The 25,408-nt window shown below is 61.2% G+C and overlaps 4 protein-coding genes and 1 long non-coding RNA gene across 6 annotated transcripts; 2 read left to right on the top strand and 3 right to left on the bottom strand.

The window, feature by feature from the left end:
* Positions 1-56: 56 nt before the first annotated feature.
* On the bottom strand, positions 57-7,165 carry TMCO6 (transmembrane and coiled-coil domains 6). Of its 2 annotated transcripts, none has more exons than XM_063413552.1 (12): positions 7,048-7,162; positions 6,015-6,139; positions 5,667-5,776; positions 5,367-5,550; positions 4,358-4,462; positions 3,793-3,878; positions 3,141-3,257; positions 2,372-2,483; positions 2,120-2,183; positions 1,950-2,044; positions 997-1,164; positions 57-382 (listed from the first exon to the last, which is right to left on the bottom strand). In XM_063413552.1, the coding sequence occupies exons 1-12, from the start codon at positions 7,124-7,126 to the stop codon at positions 224-226; spliced, it is 1,404 nt and encodes a 467-aa protein (XP_063269622.1). In that variant the 5' UTR covers positions 7,127-7,162; the 3' UTR covers positions 57-223. The 2 variants fall into 2 exon arrangements, with proteins under 2 accessions (XP_063269622.1, XP_063269621.1); XM_063413551.1 differs by having other exon boundaries at positions 73-382; positions 2,120-2,285; positions 7,048-7,165.
* A 1,542-nt stretch (positions 7,166-8,707) lies between these two features.
* Positions 8,708-12,024, top strand: CD14 (CD14 molecule). Its single transcript, XM_063413651.1, has 2 exons — positions 8,708-9,001; positions 9,835-12,024. Exons 1-2 carry the CDS (start codon positions 8,968-8,970, stop codon positions 11,193-11,195), a joined length of 1,395 nt encoding a protein of 464 aa, XP_063269721.1. The 5' UTR covers positions 8,708-8,967; the 3' UTR covers positions 11,196-12,024.
* A 7,000-nt stretch (positions 12,025-19,024) lies between these two features.
* Positions 19,025-20,810, bottom strand: SLC35A4 (solute carrier family 35 member A4). The gene has a single exon (XM_063413523.1). It carries the CDS (start codon positions 20,808-20,810, stop codon positions 19,869-19,871), a length of 942 nt encoding a protein of 313 aa, XP_063269593.1. The 3' UTR covers positions 19,025-19,868.
* A 77-nt stretch (positions 20,811-20,887) lies between these two features.
* LOC134559060 (SLC35A4 upstream open reading frame protein) lies at positions 20,888-21,990 on the bottom strand. Its single transcript, XM_063413524.1, has 3 exons — positions 21,931-21,990; positions 21,729-21,827; positions 20,888-21,559 (listed from the first exon to the last, which is right to left on the bottom strand). Exons 1-3 carry the CDS (start codon positions 21,943-21,945, stop codon positions 21,362-21,364), a joined length of 312 nt encoding a protein of 103 aa, XP_063269594.1. The 5' UTR covers positions 21,946-21,990; the 3' UTR covers positions 20,888-21,361.
* Positions 21,991-22,200: 210 nt separating this feature from the next.
* LOC134559061 (uncharacterized) lies at positions 22,201-23,699 on the top strand. Its single transcript, XR_010082446.1, has 2 exons — positions 22,201-23,244; positions 23,565-23,699. It is a non-coding gene; the product is annotated as an uncharacterized LOC134559061 (long non-coding RNA).
* Positions 23,700-25,408: the final 1,709 nt, after the last annotated feature.

The raw sequence follows: 25,408 nt of genomic DNA, 5'->3' as shown, positions 1-25,408 counted from the left end.
GAGAGCCCAAGCAATGGCTGATGCAGCCACTGACCCCTCCCTGGCACAGCAGAGTCTGCCCAGGCTGCAGCTCAGCTCTGGGGGCACGGGGCTGGGGGCTGCCAGCTGGTGACAGGGACCAGCCCCCCGTGCAGCCAGCACTGGGCACATCAGAGCCCTGAGCAGCCCTTGGAAGCTGGGCACAGGGTGAACAGTTTATTCCTCCCCTGGGAGGAGGTGAGGCCTAGGAGAAGACAGCCAGTGTGGCCTGGCAGGCGCTGGGGGCTCCTGGGGGCTGCCTGACCATGTCCAGCAGTGCCTGTGCCCGCTCCTGCAGCTCTGGGGTGCTCTGGTGCTGCTCCAGGGCCTGGTGCACACCTTGCCTGGTGAAATCAGCAGCAGCCTGTGTGAGAGGAGAGGGTGAGAGCTGGCTGGGTGCTACAGCTGATCACCTCTACCCAAGCCACCACATCCCAGAGAACGGGGCTGAAGGAATTCCCCAGAGCCCTCCCAGGCACTGCATTCCCACCCAGGTAAATCCCAGCATGCTGGTGGTTGGTTGGGAAGGACTTCACAGCCCTCATTCCAACCCATGGGCAGGGACACCTTCCCCCATCCTGCCTGGCCTTGGACATCCAGGGATGGGGCAGCCACAGCTCCTCTGTGCCAGGCCCTGTCCACCCTCGCAGAGAAGAATTCACTCCTGTGATCTGCAGCAAGTGAATCAGCCTCAGCAGGGCCGAAAGAAAACCTGGGGCATAAACAACGTGCCCCAACACGAGTCCTTGCCAGTAAGAAAGGAACTCTGCAGACACGAGAAGGACTTCCATCCTCTGCATCACAGTGTCCCTTGGGCAGGGGCCTGGCTGCTGAGGGGTGGAGGGCAGTGTGGCAGTCACAGAGGACACTGTTACTGAAATGACAATAATCACCCCCCTCCACATTAACAATAACCCCCACAATCATCATTCCCCATCCCCTTTGCAATCCTGCACCCCGAGCTCTCCCGGTGCTCACCTCCGGGCAGTGCAGGAGGAGGAGGTGCAGCAGCTCCAGGCACTGCCCCACAGCCTCGGGCTCGGGCAGTGTGAGCAGGGGCAGGAGCTGGGGCAGGAGGGGCTGCTGGAGCAGCCGCTGGCACCACAGGGGCCCCTTCTCTGCGACATTGCACAGCACGGTCAGGACCTGTGGGAGGGGGAGGGAGCCAGCAGTGAATGCTCCATGGGCAGATTCCTGACAGGCGTGGGAGGGCTCCCAGCCACTCCCCAGTCATGGAATTGTAGAATGGTTTGGGTTAGAAGGGACCTTAAAGCTCATCCAATCCAACCCCTGCCGTGGCAGGGACACCTTCCACTATCCCAGCTTGCCCCTTCTCTGAGCAGCCTGTGCCAGGGCCTCACTCTAACAGGGGAGAATCTTCCCAGTATCCCATCTAACCCTGCCCTCTGTCAATGTGAAACCATTCCCTGTTGTCTGGTCACTCGTGCCCTTGCCCAAAGTCCCTCTCCACCTTTTTTCCTTGTCCTGCCAGGTGCCTGCCCACAGCCAAGTGCCCACCAAACCAGTGGATTTGGAATGCCTTCTCCACACCCACCCCAAGGCATTGTTCATCTCCGTGCCAGGCAGACCCAGCCTTGCCACACAGCCCTGGCAGCGTCCCCAGTCTCCTAAAGCTTTGGGGACTTTCAAAGGGAAGTGGCAGGAGCCTTCCCAGGCCTGCTCCAGGGGCTGGCCCCAAGTCACCATCTCCCTTGGGACCACTCTTATGCTGGGACATGGCTCTGCTAAGGGTAAATACAGCTGGAGTGGCTTCAGGGCAGGTGCCTGGTGACGGCCACCACACGAGACCTTGTGCCAAGCTGTCCCTGCTGCCCCATCCACCCTCCAGCTCCAGCACTCTCAGTGTGGGGTTGATGTTCCTGAAACTCCAGCGCTTCCCCAGCATTCCCAGCACATGGGGCAAGGTTTACCAGCACAGTGGCCATCTGGGAACACGGCAGGAGCTGCAGCAGGGCCGGGAGCAGGTCCAGGGACAGCAGAGCAGAGCAGAAGAAGGGATCATCCGCTGGGGTGGGCAGAGAAGGAACAGAGTAAAACCAGGGTGCGTGCCAGCAGTGCCACCAGCCCGCGGGACACTCACCCGTGAGGTTGTTGAGCAGCCACAGGCACTCGTGGATGAGGAAGGGCTGCTGCTGCAGGAAGCACTGCAGGATGAGGAAGAGGGCGATGAGCAGGCGCCCGTCCTGGCCCTGGCAGCCTGTCTGTGCCAGCAGGTTACCGAGACACCGCAGCACGGGGCACACGAGCTGGGACACAGACACACCACTGCCTTCAGCTGGGCCGTGTCCCCACAGCACTCCTGACAGCAGCCAGCACCCTGCCCACCTCTCACCAGCTCCAGGCCCTCGGGAGTGCCCTGGGGGATTTGGGAAGCCAGGTCCAGCAGGAGAGAGCTGAGGGCAGGCACGGCCCCCAGCGCCAGCAGCTCCGCGTTGTCTTTGTGCCTGCAAAGGGAGGGACGCTGCAGTGGCCTTGCAGCTTGGAGAGGGGAAACTGCCACATCCCCTCACCAAACAACAGGGCCTGGAAATTCAGAGTGCTCTCCTGAACCACCACAGGACTTATTTCATGTTGGAACAGTGGCTTCTTTCACACTGGAATAGCAGATTTTTCTTTCTGAGCTTATGAGAAAATTTAAAAGCCCATAAAAAATAGATTCACTGGAATTATCTGTGTGGGTCTGGAAACAACAGCCCTCACCCTTGAGTATCTACAGACATTCCTTGGCTCCAGTGGCAGGCAGGGATTGCTGGCACCGCCCAGAGGCACTGGCCTGAGGCAACCCCACAAGAGTGAGGATTCAGGGAGCTTGCCTTGGGAAGTGTGGGGGACAACTCCAGGCATGGGGAAACAATCTGGGGCATTTCAGAGGACTAGAAATGGCCTCCTCAGGTTTATCACCCACTACCACCTGTAAAAGAGCTCAGTGATCCTGCAAACAGCACACGTGCTCAGACAGGAGTGCTGGGAGGGCCAGGATGGCTGGGAATTGTTTTCCCAAAGGAAAAGGGGAGGCAGTCCAGATCCCCTCGCAGGACCACGAGCCTTCATGCCTCTGGCTGCCCTCAGGAAACTCAAATAGAGGAGGAAAATGCCTTTACCTACAAATGATGTAGTGGAGACACCACCCAAACTCCACGGCCGCTCCCATCCCCGTCTTGAGGCCGGAGCAAAGCAGTCGGAGCATGTGCTGGGGGAGAGGCGAGTCCAGGACCAGCCTGGGGCAGAGAGCAGAGTTAATGGAGGGCTGGAGCACAGGCAGGACACAAAGGGAAGACACGAAACCTGGCCACTGAGCAGGGGGCTGCTGTAGCCCATACTGGGGGCCCCAGGGTCAAACACACACTGGAAGGGACTCTGAGCCCAGGGCTGTGACCCTGGCCTCTCCCGGCCCAGGGCAGGGCCTGGGCACACTCAGGACACTTTGTCTGGGTCACACTTTTGGCACTGGGGGCTGTCAAGTTGATCTTTTCCTCTGCAAGATGAACACAGCCAGGATTCCCTGCGAGCCTTCCCTGCTCCATGCTGGCCTTTACTGAAATACCAGAGCTGTCTGCTCAGATGAGGCCGAGGGAAAGGAGCCAAGCCAGGCTCCCTGATCTGCATCAAAAGGGCCACAGTTCTGCAGGATTCTGCCCTGAGCCATTAATGTCACTGGGATGGGGATGGCACCGTGTCCCCAGCACACAAATACCACGCGAGGCCCCGGGCCCATCACCCATACCCGGGCCCGGGTCAGAGGCTCAGACTCACGGGATGATCTCCGTGGGCGCTTCCTTGGCTTGCAGGAGCTGGGAGAGGACATAGCCCACACCTTCCAGCACTGCCTCGTGCGGGGACTGCAATCAGAGAGAACAGAGCTGATCCCTCCAGACACAGCCAGGGCTACAGCCAGGCAAACCCAGCTGGAGAACAGGGGGCACAGAGGGGACCAGGAGGGACACAGGGGCCTGTGGCCACACCAGAGCTGAGCTCTCCCCCTCCCCACATTCACTGGGCTTAGCCCAAACACAACAAAAGTCCTGCTTTGAGCATTTGGACCTGCAAACCACAGCTCTGCTGCACCCAGGCCAGGCAGAGGGGAGAGGGCTCCCTGTGCTACAGACTGTACTAAGCAGCCACTGGATGGGGGAGATGGAGCTGGGTGATCTGAGCCCTGAAAATGAGCACAGGGAGCTCACAAGTGACCCTCATGCTCGTGGGAACAGCTCCCTGCAGAGCTTCCCCACAGCTGCAAGGAGGGCTGGGCCCTCAGGGCTGTCAGCCAGAAAAGTCTCTCTAGGGCACAGCAGAAATGTGGCTGAGCTGTTTCACCCACCTGGATGCAGGATGCCAGCACTGGGATAATGCCCTGAGGCAGCAGTTGCTTCCTCACAGCCTCACTTTCTACGACGAGGTTCCCCAGTGTGTACAAACACAGCTCCTGCAAGAACACAGCAGAGCAGGAGGTGACCCAGTGGGCAGCCAGCAAAGCCTCGGGTGCCACACACTGCCCTGAGCAGGGCAGGAGCTGGCCTTGCAGGGGGAAACACAGATGGATGCTGGACCCCCCAGCCACCCCATTCCCAGCTCCATCAGCTGCAGTTCATTCTTCTCCTATCTGGCTGAAGTTGGGATCTGATCACTCCCACTTTAGAGGTTTTTCAGGCTTCTAATTGTCACAATGACATTTCCCTGAGCCCCCTCTGGTTCTCCTGGAGCCTGCCTGTGTGCTGCATTCACATGGGATCAGCACCTGGGGTCACTGCTCACCTTGCTCCTCAGTTCTGAGCCCGTCTGCTTCCCAACGGAGCAGCTGGAAAACACGTGGGCATCCCAGAGCTGCTCCAAATGTCCGCTCCTTTCCCAGATCAAGGTGCACAGCATGGAGCCACACACACTCTACTATCTGGTCTTGCCCTTTCTTTCTTCTCCTTATACATTTTCTTATCTTTGTATTTTTACATTTTTTCATTTCTGTAGATAAAAACCAAAATACCTCCTTTCTATAGCTACATAACTCTTTCCATTGCAACCAAACTGTTCTAAAATAAACCTACCTTACGTTATGTATATACACACATATTCTCATAACCATGGCTCATTCAGTGTGGTCCCATTCTAATCCAACCCAGGGGATCTGTGATTAACAGGAACTCAGTTACCCCTCTGTCAGGGGCAGGTCACACCACCTGGGCACTGGGAACAGTCCTGCTCTGAGGGCAAGGCTGTGATGCTTTTTTGCTTCCAGAGAGCCCCTTCTCACCGGCACCCCCATGTAAATGTGACCACAAGAGGTCAACGCCAGCCACAGCAGAGGATTCCCAGGTGCAGGGCCGTGATCTCACCGTGAGCTCCAGGCTGTGCCCCGACAGGTAGGTGAGCAGGTAGGAGGTGACAGGCAGGCACGCCTCGGCCACGGCGGGGACGCTGGAGTGGGACAGCTCGTGCAGGCAGCGGGCAGCCTCCAGCTGCAGCCCCGCCAGGCTGCTGGTGAAGAGCCCCGTCAGCGTCCGGATGCTGCCGTCCAGCCTGGGGAGCCAAGGGCTGCTGTCACCTCCCAGCCGGGGCCAGCTCACCCAGCCAGCCCCAGGGACACAGGGCCCGGGGACACGTCCCTGGGGACAGCCACAGCAGCCTGGGCTCACCTGACAAACTTCTGCTGAGTGTCCTCATTCTGCAGGGCCCAGCGGAGGCGGCCGAGCCATCGCCTCCTGTCCTCTGAACCCCTCTGCAGCCCCCTGAGCAGCTCCAGGACCTGGCCAGGGAATTCAGAGGTGGGTGAGCTTCCAGCACTGCCAGCATTACGATTTCACCCCGTTAATCCTCGAGGCAAAGGAACCCAGAGCATAAAGATGGGCACAAGGAACCTCAACTGCGTCTGGCAGTGAATCGGAACCATTCCCAAACCCACCCCCGCCCAGCCCCCTTCACATGCTGAGTCTGGGGAACACCCCCGGGACCCCCATTGCCGTGGAGAGCGTCAGGTTCTTCACCTCATCCTCGGAGAGCGGCTCTGGCACGGCGTCCGCTCCCTCCTGCCCGCCCTGCCGGGCCGGGCTGTCCTCCCGCAGGAGGCGCTTGCTGACCAGCTGCTCCTGCCGCCGGGCCCTGCGGAGCGCTGCCACAGGAGGGGACAGGTCACACCGGGCACGGCTCCTCCATCCCACCCGGGAGCCATCCCTCCCTCCTTAACCAGGGAGGAACTGCCCTTCCCCACCTGGGAGCCATCCCTCCCTCCTTAACCAGGGAGGAACTGCCCTTTCCCCCTGTGCGAGCCTGCAGGGATGCCCGGGCAGGGATGCACCCGCAGCTGGGGCTGGGGGCCGGGCACAGGGAGAGCGAAGCCACTGCTGGGACAATGGGCAGGGACACGGGACAGAGGAGCAGCTGGAGGGACCCCAGGCTGGATTTCACACGGGATCATCAAATCATTAAGGCTGGAAAAGCCCCGCAAGATCATCGACTCCAGCCTTCAAAATGAACACCACCACGGCCACTAAGCCATGCCTCAAGTGCCCCACGTTCTTGTTTTTGGAAAACACCCCCAGGAATGGTGACTCCACTGATGCCCCGGGCCGCCTGTCCCAATGCCTGACCACCCTTCTGATGAAGAAATTGTCCTTAATATCCAACCTAAACCTGCCCTGGCCCAGCCTGAGGCCGTTCCCTCTCCTCCTGTCCCTGACCCCTGGGAGCACCGCCCGACCCCCCGGCTGTCCCCTCATGTCAGGGGGTTGTGCAGAGCCAGAAATTCCCCCGAGCCTCCTTTTCTCCAGGCTGAGACGTAGGCGAGACCTTGGAAAACCCAAGCAGTGGGGGGATTGTAGAAGAAACGGGGAATTCATGGCAGAAACCCCGCGGTTAAAGCGCGGGGCTGTAAAGCGCTCCCCGGGCGGGCAGCGGCGCCGATCCCCCCGCGCATCCCGCACGGGGCGGGGCTGGGGACGGCCAAGGCCGAGCTGGGGGGTCCCTCCCGCCCACGGGGACCCCGCGAACCCCCGGCTGTGCCCGGGTCCCCGGCCGGACCTGCCTCTCGCTCCCGCCGCCGCTCCCGCAGCTCCTCCGCGCTGCGCCCGCCGCGCCGCGCCCGCCGCCGGCCCCACATGGCGGAGCAGGAGGAGGAGGAGGAGGAGGAGGAGGAGGAGGAGGAAAAGGCCGGTCCTGGGGCGGGCCCGGGGCGGGGAAAACACGATCCCGGCCCCGCCTCGCAAGCGGAGCACGCAGCCCGCTGCGGGCACGGGTAGCTGTGCGCCCGCAGGGATGGGTGCTGGTTTTGCTGAGGGCAAAAAAAGCCCCCAAAGATTCAGCAGAAATATGAAACAAGGCGGCCTCGGTGCCCCAGGACCTTCCCCGTGGTGATGGGGGCCGAGGGGCAGAGGAGTTCGTGCTTCCCCAGGAGGTGTTTGGGGAATTTGCAGCTGGGGGCAGAAATTAAAGGTACCGGCCCGGGCAGAGCTGCCGGGCTCGTCACAAGGGGCCGGGAGGAGAGCTCAGGGAGCAACTGTGACTTTTCCATCACGCACTCAGCAGCAATTTCATGAAATTCCAGACCCATTTGAATGGGAAGAGACCTGAAAGCTCATCCTGTTCCAACCTCTCCACCATGGGCAGGGACACCTTCCACCATCCCAGGCTGCTCCAAGACCTGTCCAGCCCGGCCTTGGACACTGCCAGGGATGGGGCAGCCACAGCTCCTCTGGGCAGCCTGTGCCAGGGCCTCCCCATCCTCACAGGGGGGAATTCCTTCCCAATATCCCACCTAATCCTGATCTCTGGCAGTGGGAAGCCATTCCCTGTGTCCTGTCACTCCAGGCCCTTGTCCAAAGTCCCTCTCCTGGACTCCCTTTAGGCACTGGAAGAGGTTCTAAGGCCTCCCCTGAGCCTTCTCCAGGCTGAGCAGCCCCATCTCCCAGCCTGTCTGCACAGCAGAGCGGCTCCAGCCCTGGAGCAGTTCTGTGGGTTCTTCTGGACTTGCCCCAGGAGCTCCATATCCTTCATGTGCTGAGGAATTTCATGTAACCCCGAGGATGTAGAAGAGGAATCATGGAATTGCTGAGCAGCTCTGCACAAGAGTCCCAGAGAGCAAGGGACCCCCCCCAGCTGTGGCACCAGCATGTAGTGCCACATCAACAACAGCAAACCGGGGGTTGCATTGTCCAGCCATGCAGCTTCATCACCTTTCTGAAGCCCCTTCTCAACCCAACATAGGCAGAGAAATCTCTGGCAAAGAAAAAAATCCCTGGGAGATCACAGAACCATTTAGGTTGGAAACAATTTCCAAGATCATCAAGTCCAACCTTTGACCACTCTATCAGCCAGACAGAGCACTCAGTGCCACATCCTGCAGCTTCTGGAACACTTCTGGCTCCTTCTGGGGACGGGGTGCCCTGTGCAGCTTCGGGCTGCCTGGGCAATGATGGGATTGTGCCATCCCCATCCTCCATGGCACACAGGAGGCTGGGCATGCTCTGGGTGCCAGGTGTGACAGTGCTGTCCCCTCAGCACCCGGCGAGCCTTGAGGCACAGCAGTACCGGAGCATCTGCAAGGGCTGGTCCCGAGAGTGCGTTTGGGGAACCTGTTCCGTCACCCTTCCTAGGAAGGTGAGCACGCTGGCACCCCGACCACAGCCTTTCCCAGCCCGCAGCCGCAGGGAAGCCAAGCAGAAGCGATTGGGGTGGCTCCGTGCAGTTCAGGAAGTCACAGCGGGAGCGAGGGCTGTGCCTGGGAGCGGGCACGAGGTGCGTGTCCAGCCCGGGCGTGGGGACCCGAGGCGGGCAGCGCCAGCGGCGGCAGCTGGAGCACAGCTGGAGCACAGCTGGAGCACAGCTGGAGCACCGCGGGCTCAGCCGGCGGAGGGCTGGGCAGGACCGGGTGCCGGACGGAGCTGAGCACTTGGAGCCTTTGGCGCATCAGCCGGGATTTGGCAGCAGCTGGAGGAAGCAGAAATGGCCAAGGGAAGGTTTCGGTGTGAGCTGGCCGGTGAGTCACCCAACAGAGCCGCTGTTCGCAGCCGGGGCCGCCGGGGCAGGTGCCGCGGCAGAGCTGCTCCTCGGGAGGGGAGCGTGGCAGCCCCGCCACGGCAAGGACAGGCGGGGAGGGAGAGCTCCGTCCTCGCTGGGGTTTGGGATGTGGCCAAGGAAAGCTGTGGCTGATCGGGGCTGGTGGCAGCGACAGAACTGCTCAGAGCAGGAGGCTGGACGGGGGACCCCCAAAGACCCCCTTTGAGCTGAGGCAGCACATTTTTAGGAGCCTTTAATCCTTGCTGGCTCCTTCTTTTGCGATCTGGTGATCAGAGATCAGACTCTGGCGGCTGACCAGCTTCTGGTGCTGACAGGGGTGTTCAGACCTTCAGGGGTCACTTTCTACCACCCCTTTGGGGGATGGTGATAAATCAGATTGCTGGGTGAGGAAGGAGAAAACATGAAGCCCTCTGTTGCAATTTCCTGCCCCAGATTACAGAGGAACAAACAGAGCTGGGCTCTTTCCCTGGTCAGACCGATCCCCGTGGCTTCACTGTCTGTGTAGTTCCTCCAGGAGTTTCCTGGTCGTTTAGGAGGGGGTGCCTGCAGCAAGGCAGCGCCGGCAGGACAGCGCAGAGCTCGGGAGGCTCCGGCTCAGGGAAGGGTGCCACAGGAGCAGCTCAGGGGTGTTTCACTGCCCGAGTCACGGCTCAGGGGCTGGGCGGGCGCAGGAGGGATGAGGGCAGTGCCCTGTCCCCGGGGCTGCCTCTGCAGGGCTGAACCTGCCCGAGCCATCCCTCCAGTCTGGGTCACAGCGGTCCCCTCAGCTGCCATTCCCCTCCTCTCCTCCAGTTTTTAGGTTGTGCACCATGAGTGTGGCTGTGCTCCTGGGGCTGGGGCTGCTGGCTGCAGAGGGCAGAAGGAGCAGGTGTTTCCTCAACCGTGCCCAGGAGCGCTGTGTGTGCTACAACCTGTCCGAGGAGACGGCCGGCAGCATCATCCAGTGCCTCCCAGCAACAGTGGTGGAGTTTCAGGGCGGGGATGTGGAGAAATACATAGCCTTCCCCGTCACGGACCTGGACCCCTCTGTCATTGACACTCTGGGCTCCCTGGTCGTCCAGAAAATAATTATTGGAAATGTCCTGGTGCCTGAGATAGTCCTCGCCCGTGTGCTGAGGTTCTTCTCCTACACCCATGTGAAGGAGCTGGCCTTTGAGAGCTGCATTTTCCAGGGCACAGGTGACTGGAGCAACATGGATGGCCAGAGCTTGCCCATCCTGTCCCTGAGCTTCCACAACGTGACCTCTGCCCCACTGATGGGCCAGGAACAGGCCTTCTCCAGCCTGAGCACGTGGCTGGAGGCCCTGGAGGAGCTGGCTGTCACTGGCTCCCATGCCACCAGCCTGCCCTGTGCCATCGGGAGGGTGTTCAGAGCTCTGCGCTCCCTGAACCTGGCACAGAACAGCCTCAGCGATGGCAGCCTCAGCCCTGCCTTCTGCCAGGGTGCCTTCCCTCAGCTCCAGAATCTCAGTCTGCACCACAACAAGCTGAGCTCCTACCACGGTGTGTGTGAGGGCTTGGAGCTGCTGCCGGGGCTCAGGCACCTGGATCTCAGCCACAACAAGCTCACGGCAGACCCATCCTCCTCCTGCCAGTGGCCAGCATCCCTCCGGCACTTTAACCTGTCCAGCACCGGCTTGGATGAAGTGCCCACACCGCTGCCTCCCAGCCTCGAGGTGCTGGACATGAGCCACAACCACCTGCGTGCTGTAGACATCTCCCTCAGCTCCCTGAAGAAGCTCTTCCTGAACCAAAACCTGCTGCAGGCCGTCCCCCCCCTCAGGAGCTACCCCATGCTGGACACCCTTCACCTGGACAACAACTCCATCTCGGAGGTGCCGTGGGACCAGGTGAAGCTCCTGGGGCGCCTGCAGGACGTGGCCTTGGCCAACAACCCCTTCAGCTGCTCGTGCTCGGGGGCCGGGGGGCTGCAGACGCTGGCAGCCACGGGGCACCTGGGGCAGGGCTGGCCCGGGGACTACAGGTGCCACTCGCCAGAGCAGTACCAGGGCTGGCCCGTGGCGCGGGTGTCGGTGTCGGTGCTGCGCTGCGACCCTGCCGCCGTGGTGGCCCCGCTCTGCGTGGGCCTGGCCCTGCTGGCTGTGGCTGGCGCTGTCTGCCTGGTCAGGACCAGGCCCTGCCGCAGGCCCTGAGGGGCACCGGGGCCCTCCCCACCGGTGCTGCCCCACTGGGGCTCCGTGGGGCGGCCCCAGGTCCTGTTCTGCTGGGGGGCTCTGGGTGTCCCCAGTCCGGGCTCCCCGCTGGAGCAGGGCTGTCCACAGGGTTATCCCGCTCTGGCTGTTCTCGGCCGAGTTTTGGGGCACCCCTCGCCTCAAGCCCTGTGCCATGCTCTGACCCAGAGCCACACCCTCCTGCAGGGGATCTCCCTGTGGCCGACTCCTACTGCCCAAGCCCCAACACATCCCCACTGTCCCTGCCTTGTCACCTGCCCTGCACAAGAGGAGCTCAGCTCCATCATGCTCCCATTAATAGCACTCAGATGCCCCAAGCCTTGCTGGGCTCTGCTGGTCCCTGCCCAGAGCCCCCCTCCATCCTTCAGCCCCGTCCTTGGAGCCCCCATGGCCCCTGTGCTGATCCTCCCTCTCCTCAGCTGAGGCTGTGGCCGGGCAGGTTTGACAGGATGCTGCCTGCTCTTCAGCCTATGAGAAAAACCAAAAAACCACAAAAGAGGAAAATGACTAAATTAAACACCCCTGCCCACAAGTGCCAGTGAGCTGGAGCAGCTCCTTATACCTCGACCTGAGGCACTGGTGGGTGAGTCCAAGTGGGACCTTGAGGAGGTTTAACCAGAAACTTTTTAAGTGATAAGAGGAAAGTGGGTTTATCCTGGGTTATTCAGAGAATATCTCATAGTAAGGAGAAAATGGATTATGTGTTGTTGAGGGAGAGCCCAGGAATGCAGAGCTGGGGAATATTCAGAGGAAGGGGGTGGGTAAGGAAAGAACAGGCATGGGAAAATGGGGATGGAGGAGAATGATAGAATCACAGGGTAGTTTCAGCTGAAAGGGACCTTAAAGCTCATCTCATTCCACACCCTGCCATGGGCAGGGACACCTTCCACTACCCCAGGTTGCTCCAAGCCCTGTCCAACCTGGCCTTGGGCACTTCCAGGGATGGAGCAGCTCCTCTGGGCAGCCAGTGCCAGAGCCTCCCCACCCTCACAGGGAAGAATTCCTTCCCAGTATCCATCCATGGCAGTGGGAAGCCATTCCCTTGTCCTCTCACTCCGTGTCCTTGCACAAAGAAGGGGCTGGTGCCAGGTGGGCAGCACTCACCTGGCCAAGCCCTGCTCTTCTGCCCCAGGGCCTGTCCTGCATTAAAGACATTAAATTCTGTGCCTGGTGTTTCCTGTGTGCCTCCCTCTCTCTGTTTGGGCTCAGGTACACATGACCTGCAGGCAAACACAGCCTGGGCTGGCTGGGGCTGGGGGAAAACAGAGTGGGAAGGACCAGGGCTGGAGCTGGAGAGTGGCTGAACAGGGCACGGGGTGGATCCTGACAGACTCGGGCTCTGCTGCATGTCCAGGGTGTGTGGAGGGGCTGTGGGGCTGTGCCAGCAGCCCTGAGCAGCCTGAGGGGAGCCTGGGGCCGTGCCCTGGGCTCTGGGAGGGTGGTTGGTGGCTAAGGGTGCTGGGGAAGGCCCAGCTCTGCTGGTGTTAACCAGGGTGTACAGCACGGTGCCCCTGCACCCTGGGAATGCTGGGCTGCATGGGTGTGGGACAGGGAGCAGCAGCTGCTGGCTGACGGATGAGGAAGGAGAAACCCCTGCCTCCTGAATCTCCATGAGCTTTGCTATCCCTTGGGAGCACCACACGGGGCCATCCCTGTGGCCAGGCCCTGCCACAGAGTGTGAGGGGGATGTGTGACCATTCCCACAGAGCTCCCTGGGAAGGCTCACAGGACACCCCAAGGGCTGCTGAGGGGCTCCTGGAGTGCCCAGTCTGGGCTCCCCCATGGAGCAGGGCGTTCCCCCTGCATTATCCCACTGTGGCTTTGCCCAGCCACCTGCTGGAGAACCCCTCAAAGCCCTGTGCCCTGCTCTGTCCAGGGCTCCACCCTCCCAAGGGGTTTTCCTTCTGGCCACCTCAAACTCCCCAAGCCCCAACATGTCCCTATTGTCCCTGCCATGTGACCTGTCCTGCTCCTGACAGAGCCCCCAGTGCTGCCTGTTCCATCTGTGTCCAGGTGGGCAGGGGCATTGGTCTCATTCCATACAGGGAACAGGCAGCCAGAGGGACACGTGTGCATCTGCTGCTCCTGCTCCTGTCCAAAGCAGGGGCTGTCCTGGGCCCTCTCTCCTGGCCCCCACCATCTGCATTCCCACAGACAATGGGGATCCTCAGCACTGCCATTTCCTTCTGTGCTCTCTTGCTGTGACTGATCTCCAGTGATTCTGTGGTTTGTGGTCACTTCATGGCAGTCCAAGGTCCCTCATCTCCCAGCCATGGCTGGCAGAGACGTCCCTCTTGGAGCTGGGAGCACCCCAGTGGTGTGAGGGGCTCCAGGTTCCCTGCCCTCTGTGGTTCTGCTGATTCCTTGGCCAGCAGGGCTCAGCCCCGGGAGCAGGCTGCCTCCAGGCTGGGTCTGGCTCTGCCCACATCCATCAATAATGCAGCAGAACTGGATCCCCCAGGTAACCCCATCCCTGCCCTGGCCAGACTGCAGCTCACGGGCGGCTGCTGCCACACTGCCATGGACCAGGTGAGTGTCGTGGTGGGGGAGAGCCCAGGCTGGCTTGGAGGGACCCGTCAGGGGCTGCCCAGTGCCTGGGGACTCCTCCAGCTCCTGGTGGTGCTGAGTGTGGCTCCTTCCCCCTCCATCCCGGCAGGCTGAGCAGGATGTCAGCGTGCGAGCAGCTCTGGGACTCCACCAGGCAGCAGGTAGAGCTCAGCACACGCCAGAGCCTTCACCTGAACACCCACACCAGGGGACAAGGGGACGGGGGGCAGCCACCGCTGTGGTGGCACTGGGACCAGTGGCCAAGCTGGGACAGGGTGTCCTCCCCATCCTGGTGGTTCCGAGTCATAGTGGGAGGGCTTGGGAATGATGTGAAGCCCTGGGATGTGGCTCCAGGCTGCAAGGGGGGCAGGACAGGGCTGGGACAGGTGGGGGTGACCCCCCACACCATCCCATACTCGGTGTTTTCAGGGCCAGGAGAAAGCTGGGTGGACAGCAGCAAGGACCCTCTACAGCTCCTCTTTGCGGGGAAGGAGCCCCAGGTGAGAGCTGCAGGGGAGGGCCTGAGGGTCCCTGGGGAACCAGGGGGGAGCAGGGGCTCTGTCCCAGCACCTGCCACCCCTGAGACCCTGATGGGAGCTGAGGTCTTGGGCTGATTCTGCCCTACACCCCTATGGGCCCCTCCCTTGTAGGGGACTCCTGGGGATTCCCAGAGAGCAGGGGAAGGCACAGGGTCTCTCCTCACCTCTGCCCATGCCAGGCCCTCTGTGCCACCCCTGCCATCTCCATTCCAGTGTGCCCAGTCCCTCCTTTGCCCTGGTCATGCTGGGACAGGGGAAAGCTGAATATTTTCCCCCTCCCTTGCACCAGGAGAGCTCCCTGACTGTCGATGGTGTTTTCCACTTGGATGCAGGACAGGTACCCAGAGCCCCAAGTCCTTCTCTGTGTCCTGTCCCCAGCCACAGGAGCCGGGGCCATCTGCACCAGGCTGGCTGTGCCAGGCTGGCTGTGCCAGGCTGCCCCTGCCCTGCTGGATATGTCTCTCCTACCAGGAGAAGGTCCTGGAGTTGGCAAGACCGCAGCTGGCCCTGGTTCCCCTTGGCTACAGCATGTCCGTGCTGCTGTGGGACCCCCATGGCCCTGGGACACAGCTGCCCTTCCAGAGTGTCATCTGGCAGGTGAGGGCACAGGGGACAGGCACGGGGAGAGGGGACAGCACAACTGTGCAGTGCTGGGCTCCCAGGTCACCCAACAGACCCTGATCCCTCTGGGCTGGGGTGAGATCCAGCCACAGGTCCTGGGAACCAACAGCTCCCAGCTTGTCCACAGGTGATCAACACCATCTTCCAAGAACTGGAGGCCTTTGGGGATGACACACAGAGCCTGCAGATGGTCAGTCTGGTCCAGGTAGGGCAGGAGCAGGGCAGGATGTCCTGGGATGAGGGTCCCATTCCCTCTCTGCCACTGCCCAGACACTGCTGTGCCAAGAGCACATATTGCCCTGGACTGGCATCCAGTCCCCTCATCCAGAGGGTGACCAGGGACTGGAGACCTTTGGATCCCAGGTGTTCTCACCTCTTCCCAGGACTTCTCAAATGCGGGAAGCCTTAGCTGTCCACAGAGCCCCTGCCAGGCTCCAGCAGCATGGTAGGATCAGGGGAGCTCCTTAAACTCTTCTGGGCTTTCTGGGCCACTCACTGCTCCCTGTGGCCTGAAGGTCCCTCCAGTGTGGCCTTGATGGGCACAGGAGTGATGCCAGCTCCCGCCACCGGGCTGGGTCCTGCCCTTTGGCTCTGGGATGCTGCCAGGGATTTGATAAGCTCCACACAGAGCTCGGGCGTTCCCAGGGCTCTGCCCTTCCCTGGTGCCAGGAAAAGCTGGGAGTTACCCCCAAATCAGCCTTTCTCAACCCTCACCTTGTTGGATGGCAACAAGCAGTCAGGGCCCCTGGGATGGCAGCAGCCCCCTTTCCCTGCCCCTGCCTAATGCAGCCCCCTCATTCCAGGTCAGCACCCACGACAAAGCCTGGGACCTGCTCCGTCCCGATGGCCGAGCCCTGCAAGTGATGGATGTGGCACCCCTGGGCCTGTAGGTACCTGATCCCCAAGGCAGAGCAGATGCTCCTGGGGGCTGGTACCCCAACACCAGCAGTGGGGCTGGGCAGGGAGCGTGGTGCACAGCCCCAGCACGGCCAGGGGTGTTCCTCAGCGAGTCCAGGGGTGGATGTCACCCTCCTCGCTTGGTCTTGTCTCCTTCTGCTTCCAGGATGGTGGAGGAGGCAACAGAAATGGCAGTGCCCGATGCCCAGGCTGCCATCAGTGCCTATGCCCGGGGGCTGGGCGCCATCCCGGCGTTGTTCCAGGGGTGCCCTCAGCAGCCCCTCGCAGACGGGCGCTCAGCCGTGCAGGGGTGAGGGATTTGGCCCAGATCCCACAGGTTGGGAAGGACTGGGCCATGGGGTGCTGGGGCTGGCTCTGCTGCAGCCCCACTCCCACAGCGGCCTCTCCCCAGGGCCGGCAGCCTCTTCACTCTCACCGTGGAGCGGGAGCTGGAGGGTGGCAGGCGCCAGCGCTCGGCCCTCAGGATCCTGGTGTCCCCAGGGGCCCCCGGGCCCTGCCCCAAGCTGTACGTACGGGGCTGGGCTGTGTGCCCACCCCAGCACACCCGTGTGCCTGCTGTGGGTCAGGGAATTCCATTCCTGGAGGGGAAGCAGGAGGGAGCCCAGCGGGAGCCCGTGGCTGGGAGCCAAGGGGGTGTCACCACTCCTTGGGCTGGGGACACGTGTGGCCAATCATCCCTGGGGTTCTGTGGGTTGGGGTTCAGCCTGCCTGGCACTGTGAGAGCCAGGCCTCGCCTGGGGTGTCTCTCCCCGTGTGCAGGGAGTGCAGGGAACCCGGTGCTGTCTGCCTGCCCTGGATCGTGGAGCGGCTGCTGGAGGGGAACAGCCTGACCTTCCTGCTGCTCTGTGTGTCGCTGCCAGGTAGCCCCTGGGACTGGGACACCCTCTGGATGCCTCCTCCCAGGGGATTCCCCCCATCCTGCCCCACACCTGGCATTCGATCCCTGGCTGCTGCCCAGGGACACCTGCAGTCATTGGGAGCTGGACACCAGCTCCACTCACCTCCATCGCACCGGGACCCCCGGTGCTGGTGGCCCCCCATGGCCCCTGCCCAGGGCTTGCTGTTCTCCCAGACACCTCCAGAGAGGAGATCCTGGGAGCTCTGGGACTGGCTGAGAGGGTGAAGGGGGTGGCCAAGACCATCAGTGCCACACTCTGGGACCCTGAGGAGGAGATCGTGGCGCGCCGGAGGGAGATTCGAGGGCTGCGGACGGAGCTGCTGGCTGGACTCTGCTGCCCTGAGCAGGGGACAGCTGTGGCCCAGCTGCAGAGGGCCCTGCGGGAGCTGCAGGTGGGAATGCCCCCGGATCCACAGCACTGGGGTGGCACTCACTCCCTGGGCTGGGTAAGGAAGGTGCAGCCTCTTGACCCATCCTGGTCTCAAGACCCTTGTCCAGCACTGAGGGCAGGGGCTGAAGCTGCCCCAGGGGTGAGATGTGTTCTTGGAGCCAGGCCTGGAGGTCTGAAACATTCGAAACACCCCAGCAAGGACCTCCAATCCCCCTTTTCCAGGTGCTGAAGAGTCAAAGGTGGGAGAAAAAGCAGGCAATGGCCAACGTGCTTGGGACAAGTGAGATGCACCAGCCCCGTGCCGAGGTGGGCAGAGGTCAGACCAGGCCACCTCATCCAGGGACAGTCTGGTGCAGGAAAAGCCCGTAATTCCAGCTGTGTCCCTGTAACATCTTCTGTGACAGGATCAGGTTTCTGCAGGGAATACAGTGCCAGGCCAGCAGCCTGCGACACAGACACCCCTGAGCAGTGCCAGCCTGGAGCCAGCAGAGCCGGAGCGTGGGGCCAGGCACGCATCCCACAAATGGGTGAAGGATATGTGGGCACAGAGCATGGCTTTACACGGTGGGAAAGGCCTCACTCTCCATCTGAACGTCCTTCAGCACCCCATGTCACACTCACCCTCCTCCCCTGTCCCCACACAGCAGGATGGGGTGACAGCAGAAGCCAGGGAGGGGACAGCCAAGCTCTGACCAGCACAGGGCAGGGGCTGCAGGAGGAGCCATCCCAGAGCAAAGTGTCACAGCCACAGCCACGGCCTGGATGTGACAGTGTGAGTGGCAGCCCGCAGGGTCTGTGCACAGGGCCAGCTCTGTGCTGCCAGCACCGGCTCTTGGTGCCAGCTGAGCCCGCTCTACTCCCCTCCAGGCAGGGAGGCAGTGCCAGCCATGCCCATCCCCGGAGGTCCAGCGTGCTCTGGCCAGGGCACAGCGGCAGCGGCTGCGGGCCCAGCACTGCCGGCAGCTCCAGCGAGAGCTCGGGGCCGGCGCCGCGCCAGCCCGGGAGCACAGCGGGGAGGTGGGCACAGGCAGAGCCCAGCCTCTCCCTAGTGCAGCCCAGGGGACCAGGGACACCCTGGAGCTGCCCTGGCCTTGTCCCTGTCCCCCACAGCGGGACACAGAGCACTGGCAGCGGGAGGTGACCGCACTGGGCCTGAGCCTGGAGGCAGCGCTGCGGGAGCGGGAGGCAGCTGAGTGGGAGCTGGAGGCCCTGCTGCACAATCACCAGCAGGAGATGCAGGCCTGCAGACAGCACCTGCTGCAGGTGGGCAGGCAGGGCTGAGGACACCTCTTCTGGCTGTGCCAGGGCTGTGTCAGACTGCTCCGGGTGTCCCGCAGGTGCTGCGGGCCCAGCGGCGGCTGGCAGAGGAGCAGCGGACGGCCCTGGAGCGCCGGCACCACGCGCTGCTGCAGGAGGTGCTCCGGGACGCCCTGGAACTCGCCGAGCACAACCAGCACCTGCGGGGCGCCCGAAGGGCAGGCACGGCCAGGGCCACCACACAGAGCCCCTGAGCTGCGCCCACGGCGTGGGGACAGCTGGTCTGGCAGGACAGGAACGGCCAGTGCCACTCACAGAGCCCCTGAGCTGTGCCCACGGCGCGGGGACAGCTGGCCTGGCAGGACGGGGACCCCTCCCTGCACCAGTGATGCCAGGAGACTGCCCAGCCCCAGTCACATGGGTTATCCCAGGCACAGCCTCCCCTCCTGTCTGCTCCCGAGGGAAACCCTGCTGTGCTGGGAATCTGCCTGTGGGAGCAGGGGCTCAGCCTGGCAGCCCCCAGCTGCAGCCACATGGAATAAAGTGGGTGCCCCTCACCCATGAGTGTTTCCTGAGTGTTTCACAGGGCAGGCAGACACAGCACACACACACACACAGATGCTGTTGAACCGCAGCTTTAATACCCCGGGTGGCCTCTGCCTGCCAGGAACTTGGTACAAATTTGGGGGCTGGGTGAAAGTTCCCGTAGGCTCCAGTCCCTGTCTGCTCTGCTGCGCCCAACAAGGGGAAACGAGGCCTGAGGACTGCAGGGCTCCAGGCAGGGGCTAGGCTGGAAAACCGTGGAGGTGGGAGAGGCCCAGGGAAGCAGCACCAGGAATGGCAGGGGTCAAGCAGCATCCACGGGAGCTGAAACAGCACCAGGCCCATGCTGGGCTGGCAGGAGGTGCAGCAGGGCCAGTTACTGCCGCAGCATTCCCAGGCCACTGTGGTATGGGGAAGCAGCTTGAGGACTCGGGACACTGAGTCCCAGAATCATTTAGGTGGGAAAAGCCCTCTGAGATGATCGAGTCAAACCTGTAACCCAACATCACCCTGTCAACTCGACCATGGCATTAAGTGCCATGTCTTTCAACACCTCCAGTGATGGTGACTACACCGCCTTCCTGGGCAGCCCCTTCCAATGTTTAATCACCCCTTCCGTGAAGAAATTACTCCTAAGGTCCAACCTGAACCTCCCCTGGCATATATTGAGACTGTGAGACATGCACAAGGAGTTAAGGGCCCCCTCTAAGGCTGGGCATGCCTGATCCCATGGGAACCCCATGGCACAGGGCCTGGCTGGACTGGAGCAGGGCAGTTTCCCTGTGAAAGCAGGGACAGGGAGCTCTCCTCCTCAGCACCCCTCCTTGGGGGATCCTTGGAGCTGTGCAGGCACCCGCCAGGAATGATTCCAGCCCTGAGGAGGGCTGGGGCTGCCCAGACACATGGGAGGAAGGCAGTGACTATGTGACTCCGTAGTACAGGTGCACAGCCAGGCCAATGCACGCCACGGCCACGAAGAAGAGGAGGGTGAGCTGCAGGTTGAAGAGGGCAACAGAGAGGAGAGCGTTGACCAGGATGGAGCAGGAGATGACAAAGAGCCTGGTGATGTTGCTGCTGTGCTTCATCACCACGGACATGATGAGACCATTCAGAGCCTGGCTGAGCACGATCAGCAGCACCCACGGGGAGAAGCCCTGCAGGAACCCACCCTCTGTGCCGCTCCACACAGAGCCCGCCAGGTTCAGCAGGACCCCAAAAAAGTACAGGAAGGCGTTCTGCAGGCTGAGGGGCAGCGCCTGGCTTTTCAGGATGGCTTCGGTGTAGACGGCGGAGAGGCCGGAGATGAGGCAGTACACGGAGAGCAGCAGCAGCCCCACGGGTGTGACGTGCAGGCGCATCCCGCCGGGGCCGCCGCGCCCCCGCAGCCCCCCGAGGCTGTAGGCGACGCCGGCGGCCAGCAGCAGCAGCAGCGCCAGCCAGCGGCGCGCGCACAGGCGCCGGCGCAGCAGCAGGCTGTAGAGCAGCGCCGTGCTGACGATCTTGAGGTTGCTGAGCACCTGGAAGGTGCTGGGGTCCATGAAGAGCTGCATGTGCACCACCAGGTTGTTGTTGGCAGCGTAGAGCAGGGCCGAGAGCGCGAAGGGCGCGGCGTGGCGCCAGGACAGCGCCAGCGGCTCCCGCGGCCCCGCCAGCAGCAGCACGAGGGACAGCGCCAGCTTGGTGAGCTCCACCAGCACCACCACGGACGCGGAGCTGAAGGGGATGGCCCCGTCCACCTTGCAGAGGGTCAGGAGGGGGGCGTGGGAGCCGTAGATGGCCACAGACAGCAGCAGCATCAGTGCCCACAGCCCCCTCTGGAGCAGCCTGTTGGCAGAGCCAGCAGTGTTCCCAAACGTGCCCATCTCCAGGCGAGAGCCAGCATGGGAGAGCTGCTGTCAGTGTGGAGAGGCCAGACAGACTCTCACCCTGCAACACGGAAGAGACCAAATACCAAGAATTTAATGAGCCTGATTCAAGCAGGATGTTCCCTGCAACATGTGTGATGCAGCAGGAGAGCAGGGTGTTGTCTCTCGTTAGGAAGAGAACTACAAGCCTTCCTGAGAAGCCACACAAAGCACATTGCCAGGGCACACGGGTTATAGGGCACACAGGTGACTGGGCACAGCAGCCCCTCCCTCCACAGGGGCACAGGGAAAGGTGAGGGGAAAAGGCAGCTGGCAGCCCCTCAGTGCTCTCAAGCTGCTGTGGGTTAGTGCAGTGATCACTGCTGCCATAATGCCCAACAAACACCCATCACCAGCCCCCTGATGTATCGCAGTGGTGTGGTGCAAAGCCCTTTTCCAGGGAAAAGAAGGGTGCAGCTGATGTGCCTCGCAGAGCCCTGGGGATGATCTGTGCTGCTACCTAAGGAGCACCGTTCCTGCAGTCCCTGCTGCCTCCGGGCTCCTCCTCGCTAGTCCCGGCCTTTCTTCAGTGAATTCACATAGTCCCGAATCGTCTTCTCAACGTTGGGCACGGCGTAGTTCTGGGCGGCGTAAATCCCCGTGCAGGTGCCGGCCACGAAGCCCAGGACGGCGGAGAAGCGGAGCTTGGCCACCAGGTATCCCGCCAGGAAGCCTTTGAATAAGGGCGATGCCAGCAGCGATCCGTCCTGAGGGGAGAGCACAGTGAGGCGCGGCCGGGCGGGATCGGGGAGGGGACGACACAGGACTTGCCACAGGGGTGAGCTCTGGGTTATTTTTCCCCGGGATTAGTTTTCTCCCCCGCCAGTTCCTCTCAGAGGAGGCGGCCGGCCGGCCCGCCCCGAGCCCGCACGTTACCTGCCCCACGCCGGCCTGCACCTCGTCCTCCACCTTGCGCTGCAGGCTCTCCAGCTGCCCTTTCAGGAAGGCGAGGTCCTTCAGCTTAGGCGGCGAGTCCTGCGGGAGACACGGAGGTGATTCCCGCCTCCCCCCGCGGGAAGAACCGGCGCGTTGTCCCCACAGTCCCGGCGGCTCCTCAGCCCTGGCCCTCCTCACTCACCTTATCGTCCGCCATCTTGGCGCCGCCGCCGCCGGCCGCTGATTGGCGGGCGGGGAGGCACGTGACAGCCCCCCTTCGGTCCCGCCGCCAAGCCGCCGCTGATTGGCTGGCATGGAGGCAGCGACTCCTCCCGCGCGCCCTTCCCGCCACGGAGGCGGCACCGGACGCTGATTGGGTGGAGCAGAGCCACGTGACAGTCCCTGCTCCCTCACGGCGCCCGGCCGGCGCCATCTTGGGGGGCGGTGTTGTCTCTTGCGGCGTGGCCCGGCCCCAGCGCGGTACCGGCCCCGCGGGGCAGCGGCACCTCCGGGGCTGCCCCGGGCCAGGCTCACAGAGCTCATGGCCGCCCCTCAGCGCGGTCAGGGCTTCCGCGACACAGCCGGACACAGCCACCGTCCCGCCCCTCGGCGCAGGGTCGATGGGAGTCCCAAGCTCCGCGGCTTCCCAGGGTTCTTCCTCCGTGAGGAGGCTGATCCAGTCCCAGGCTTGGCCAGTGGTTTATGTCTAAAGCGGTGCAATTGAGCCTTTATACGATTTTGACCTTCAGTATTAAGGATGGGAACCCAAAAATATTTATATAAATAAAATACTTAATGATTGTAAGGATTACACTAAAAAGATCTTTTTCAGAATCATTTACTGCACAATGTAGATAGTTCTAGCTACTACAGCAATGCAATATTTTTGAAGCAATATTGATACTAAATGATACTAAAGGTAGTAAAGTAATTACTGAACAGACATTGATGCTTTTCACCTGTCTCAGTGCCTGGGGCAAATCTCCCACTCAGCCTCGAGCAATTGCTCCGATGGGCACCCCTCAGCTCCAGGGAGGAATTTCCACACACACTCACAGAAATACCAGAATAAGGAAAGAACAAAAGTTACTTTTCAGTTCTTTTCCAGCCTAAATGATTCTGTGATCATTCAATCCATCCACCAACGCAGCCCTGCCAAGCAAAAAAAAAAACAAAACCATGAAAAAGCTACCAACTCCCAAGAGCCACACCCACACGTTTTTTGAACACTCCAGGGACGGTGCCCTGCTCCGGGCAGCCTGTCACAGTCCCTGAGCACCCTTTCAGGGAAGAAATTTTCCTGAGTATCCAGTCCCTGCCTAGGACTGGATGTTCAGGAAAACAACCTGGGGCTGTTCCACCTCTTGTGTGAGCCCAAAAGCCCCACGGAGCCGTGCTGGGGCCACGCTCCAGCTGACACAGCCAGAGAAACCCCGACTGCAGCACATCCAGCTTGGGAAGAGGCACTGCAGAACTGCAGGCAAGACTGAGGAGCTGTGGGAAATGCTGCTTTCAGGTGCTTGGCACAATTTAATTAAAACCTGTGGTGCTGGGGGTTATGTATGTGTTAGTCTCGTGGGTGCTACTCCAGCACAGAGGCAGCTCCGTGAAGTCTTCTGGGCTGTCGGGCTGCTGCTCTCCAAGTTAATTTAGATCCATTCCCAGTGCATATTACACTGCTCCCACTGAGCTCTGGGAAAAGGAAAGGGACTCAGGAGGCAATGGCAGGTGCAGCCCAAAGAAGAAGCATTAATATTGTTATTAATATTAATAGCCAGTTTAAGTCCAATCATTGCTGAAGGCTGAGTGCTGAGCTGCTGTTTCTTTGCTTTGCAGGATTCCAAGCTTCATCCAGAGGCAGGTGTGGACTTAGTGAACCTGACATTTTCCTCAGCCACCTCAAACCAGCCACTTTTTAAGCAGGATATTTACTTCATGAAAGGTTAAAATAAAATAAAACTATGTGAGTGAGTGCAAGGGCCTTTCTTGGAACACAATCACAACAGTTGAAAAGTGCCACTTAGTGCAAGGCTGACTTGGAAATTTTGGCTATTGGTAAAAAACATGTGAGGGCAGCAGAGCCCTGTGATCAGTCACTGCTCTCACCTCCAGAGAGGTGAACCGATTGCCAGCCTCACCACCTGCAAGACAACGTGGCAGAGAGTAGGTTTATATTGGCTGCTAGAAGGAATTGTTCCCTGTGAGGGTGATTTGATGAGGCTCTGGCACAGGTTGCCCAGAGAAGCTGTGGCTGTGCCATTCCTGGCAGTGTCCAAGGCCAGGTTGGACAGGGCTTGGAGCAACTGGGATAGTGGAAGGTGTCCCTGTCCACAGCAGGGAGTGGGAATGAGATGAGCTTTAAGGTCCCTTTCAACCCAATCCATTCTGGGATTCCTTGAAGATCAGTTTTTCTAGGCCATGGCAGAAGCTGAGCTCCTGCCCTCAGGGGGTCTGTGAGGGAACTCAGCTCTGAGCCCCCCGAGGTTACACACTAAGGCTCTGTGCTGTATGGAGCAGCACAAATGGGTCACTGCTGGTGGTGCCTGGGATTTTTGGTGGGAAAACAGCTGGGATGTGAGGTAGGGCCGGGAGAAGCCCTGTCCTTGCTGCATCTAAGCTGAGCCCTGTCCCCAGCCCTGGCTGGAGGGAGGATGCAGCCATTCTGTGCCTTGCTCAGCAGGATCCTGGCTGTGAACCTCCCTCCCTGCTGCACCTGGGACCTGCTGGATTGTGGTGGCCCCTGGACCCGCTCAGCTCACCTTGCTGAGGTGTGGTGGCATTGCTGCTCCCCATGGATCAGGATAGGTCTGCCTGCAAGCCAGAGAGTCCCGAGTCTGAGTCAGACCTGCTGTGGGATGCTGTGATTAGCACTAAAATGGAGCTATTTGTGCTGTTGGAGAGCTCAAGGGGAAACTGGTTATCCTGTGTTTGCCAGCTTAGCAGCAAGCCGCCACTTCTGAGGTTTGATTTTGCTGCCTCTGATCCAGCCCTGCCTCCGGTTCCTGCTGCCAGCAAAGGCTTTCACCTTGGCCCTGGCTGTGCCCTTGAGCAGGGGCGGGAGCTGAGCCTTTGGCTGGCAGCAGGCTGCTGCTGGAACAAGGTGGTGCTGTCAGATTTCCTCTGGGCTTGTGCCTGTCTTTCAACCTGTCCCCTTCTAATATGGCCTGAGCTTATCGGCATCTCCAGCCCAGCCTGGCTGCAGTGATGGGTGAGATAATGAGCTTCCACATGAGAAAGGAGCAGGGCATCAAGGAGGACATGGAGCTGTGCCCCACAAGGATGGGTTTGAAGGTGCGAGCCCTCGGGGGCTGCAGTGGCTTTGCTGCTCACACAGCTGTGCTGGCTGTTCGTATGTTGCTGAGCTCAGCTCTGATGCATTTCCCTTGCATCTCAGCAGGTGCCCACAGCATTTGCTCTGTGCCATTGGGAATGCTGCTCAGGTGACCAGGACCTACATCCTGCCCACACCCCAGGGCCAGACCCCCACTCTGCTCCCTGCACTCAGGGTGTGACCTACCAGGTCCCTCACCTGCTGTCTCCCCTCTCCAGTCAGTCCAGCACCAGGCACTTGGCACACCCTGGAGGCCTCGGCAAAGATTCCTGATACCTCTGCAAACCAGCTGTCTCTCTGCAGTGGCCTTTGCAGTCCCAACCCTCCCTTCACAGCCCTTTCATCTGCC

This window comes from Prinia subflava, chromosome 16 (assembly GCF_021018805.1).
Source record: "Prinia subflava isolate CZ2003 ecotype Zambia chromosome 16, Cam_Psub_1.2, whole genome shotgun sequence".
Lineage (NCBI taxonomy): Eukaryota > Metazoa > Chordata > Aves > Passeriformes > Cisticolidae > Prinia > Prinia subflava.
This window is presented reverse-complemented; position numbering and strand designations above follow the sequence as displayed.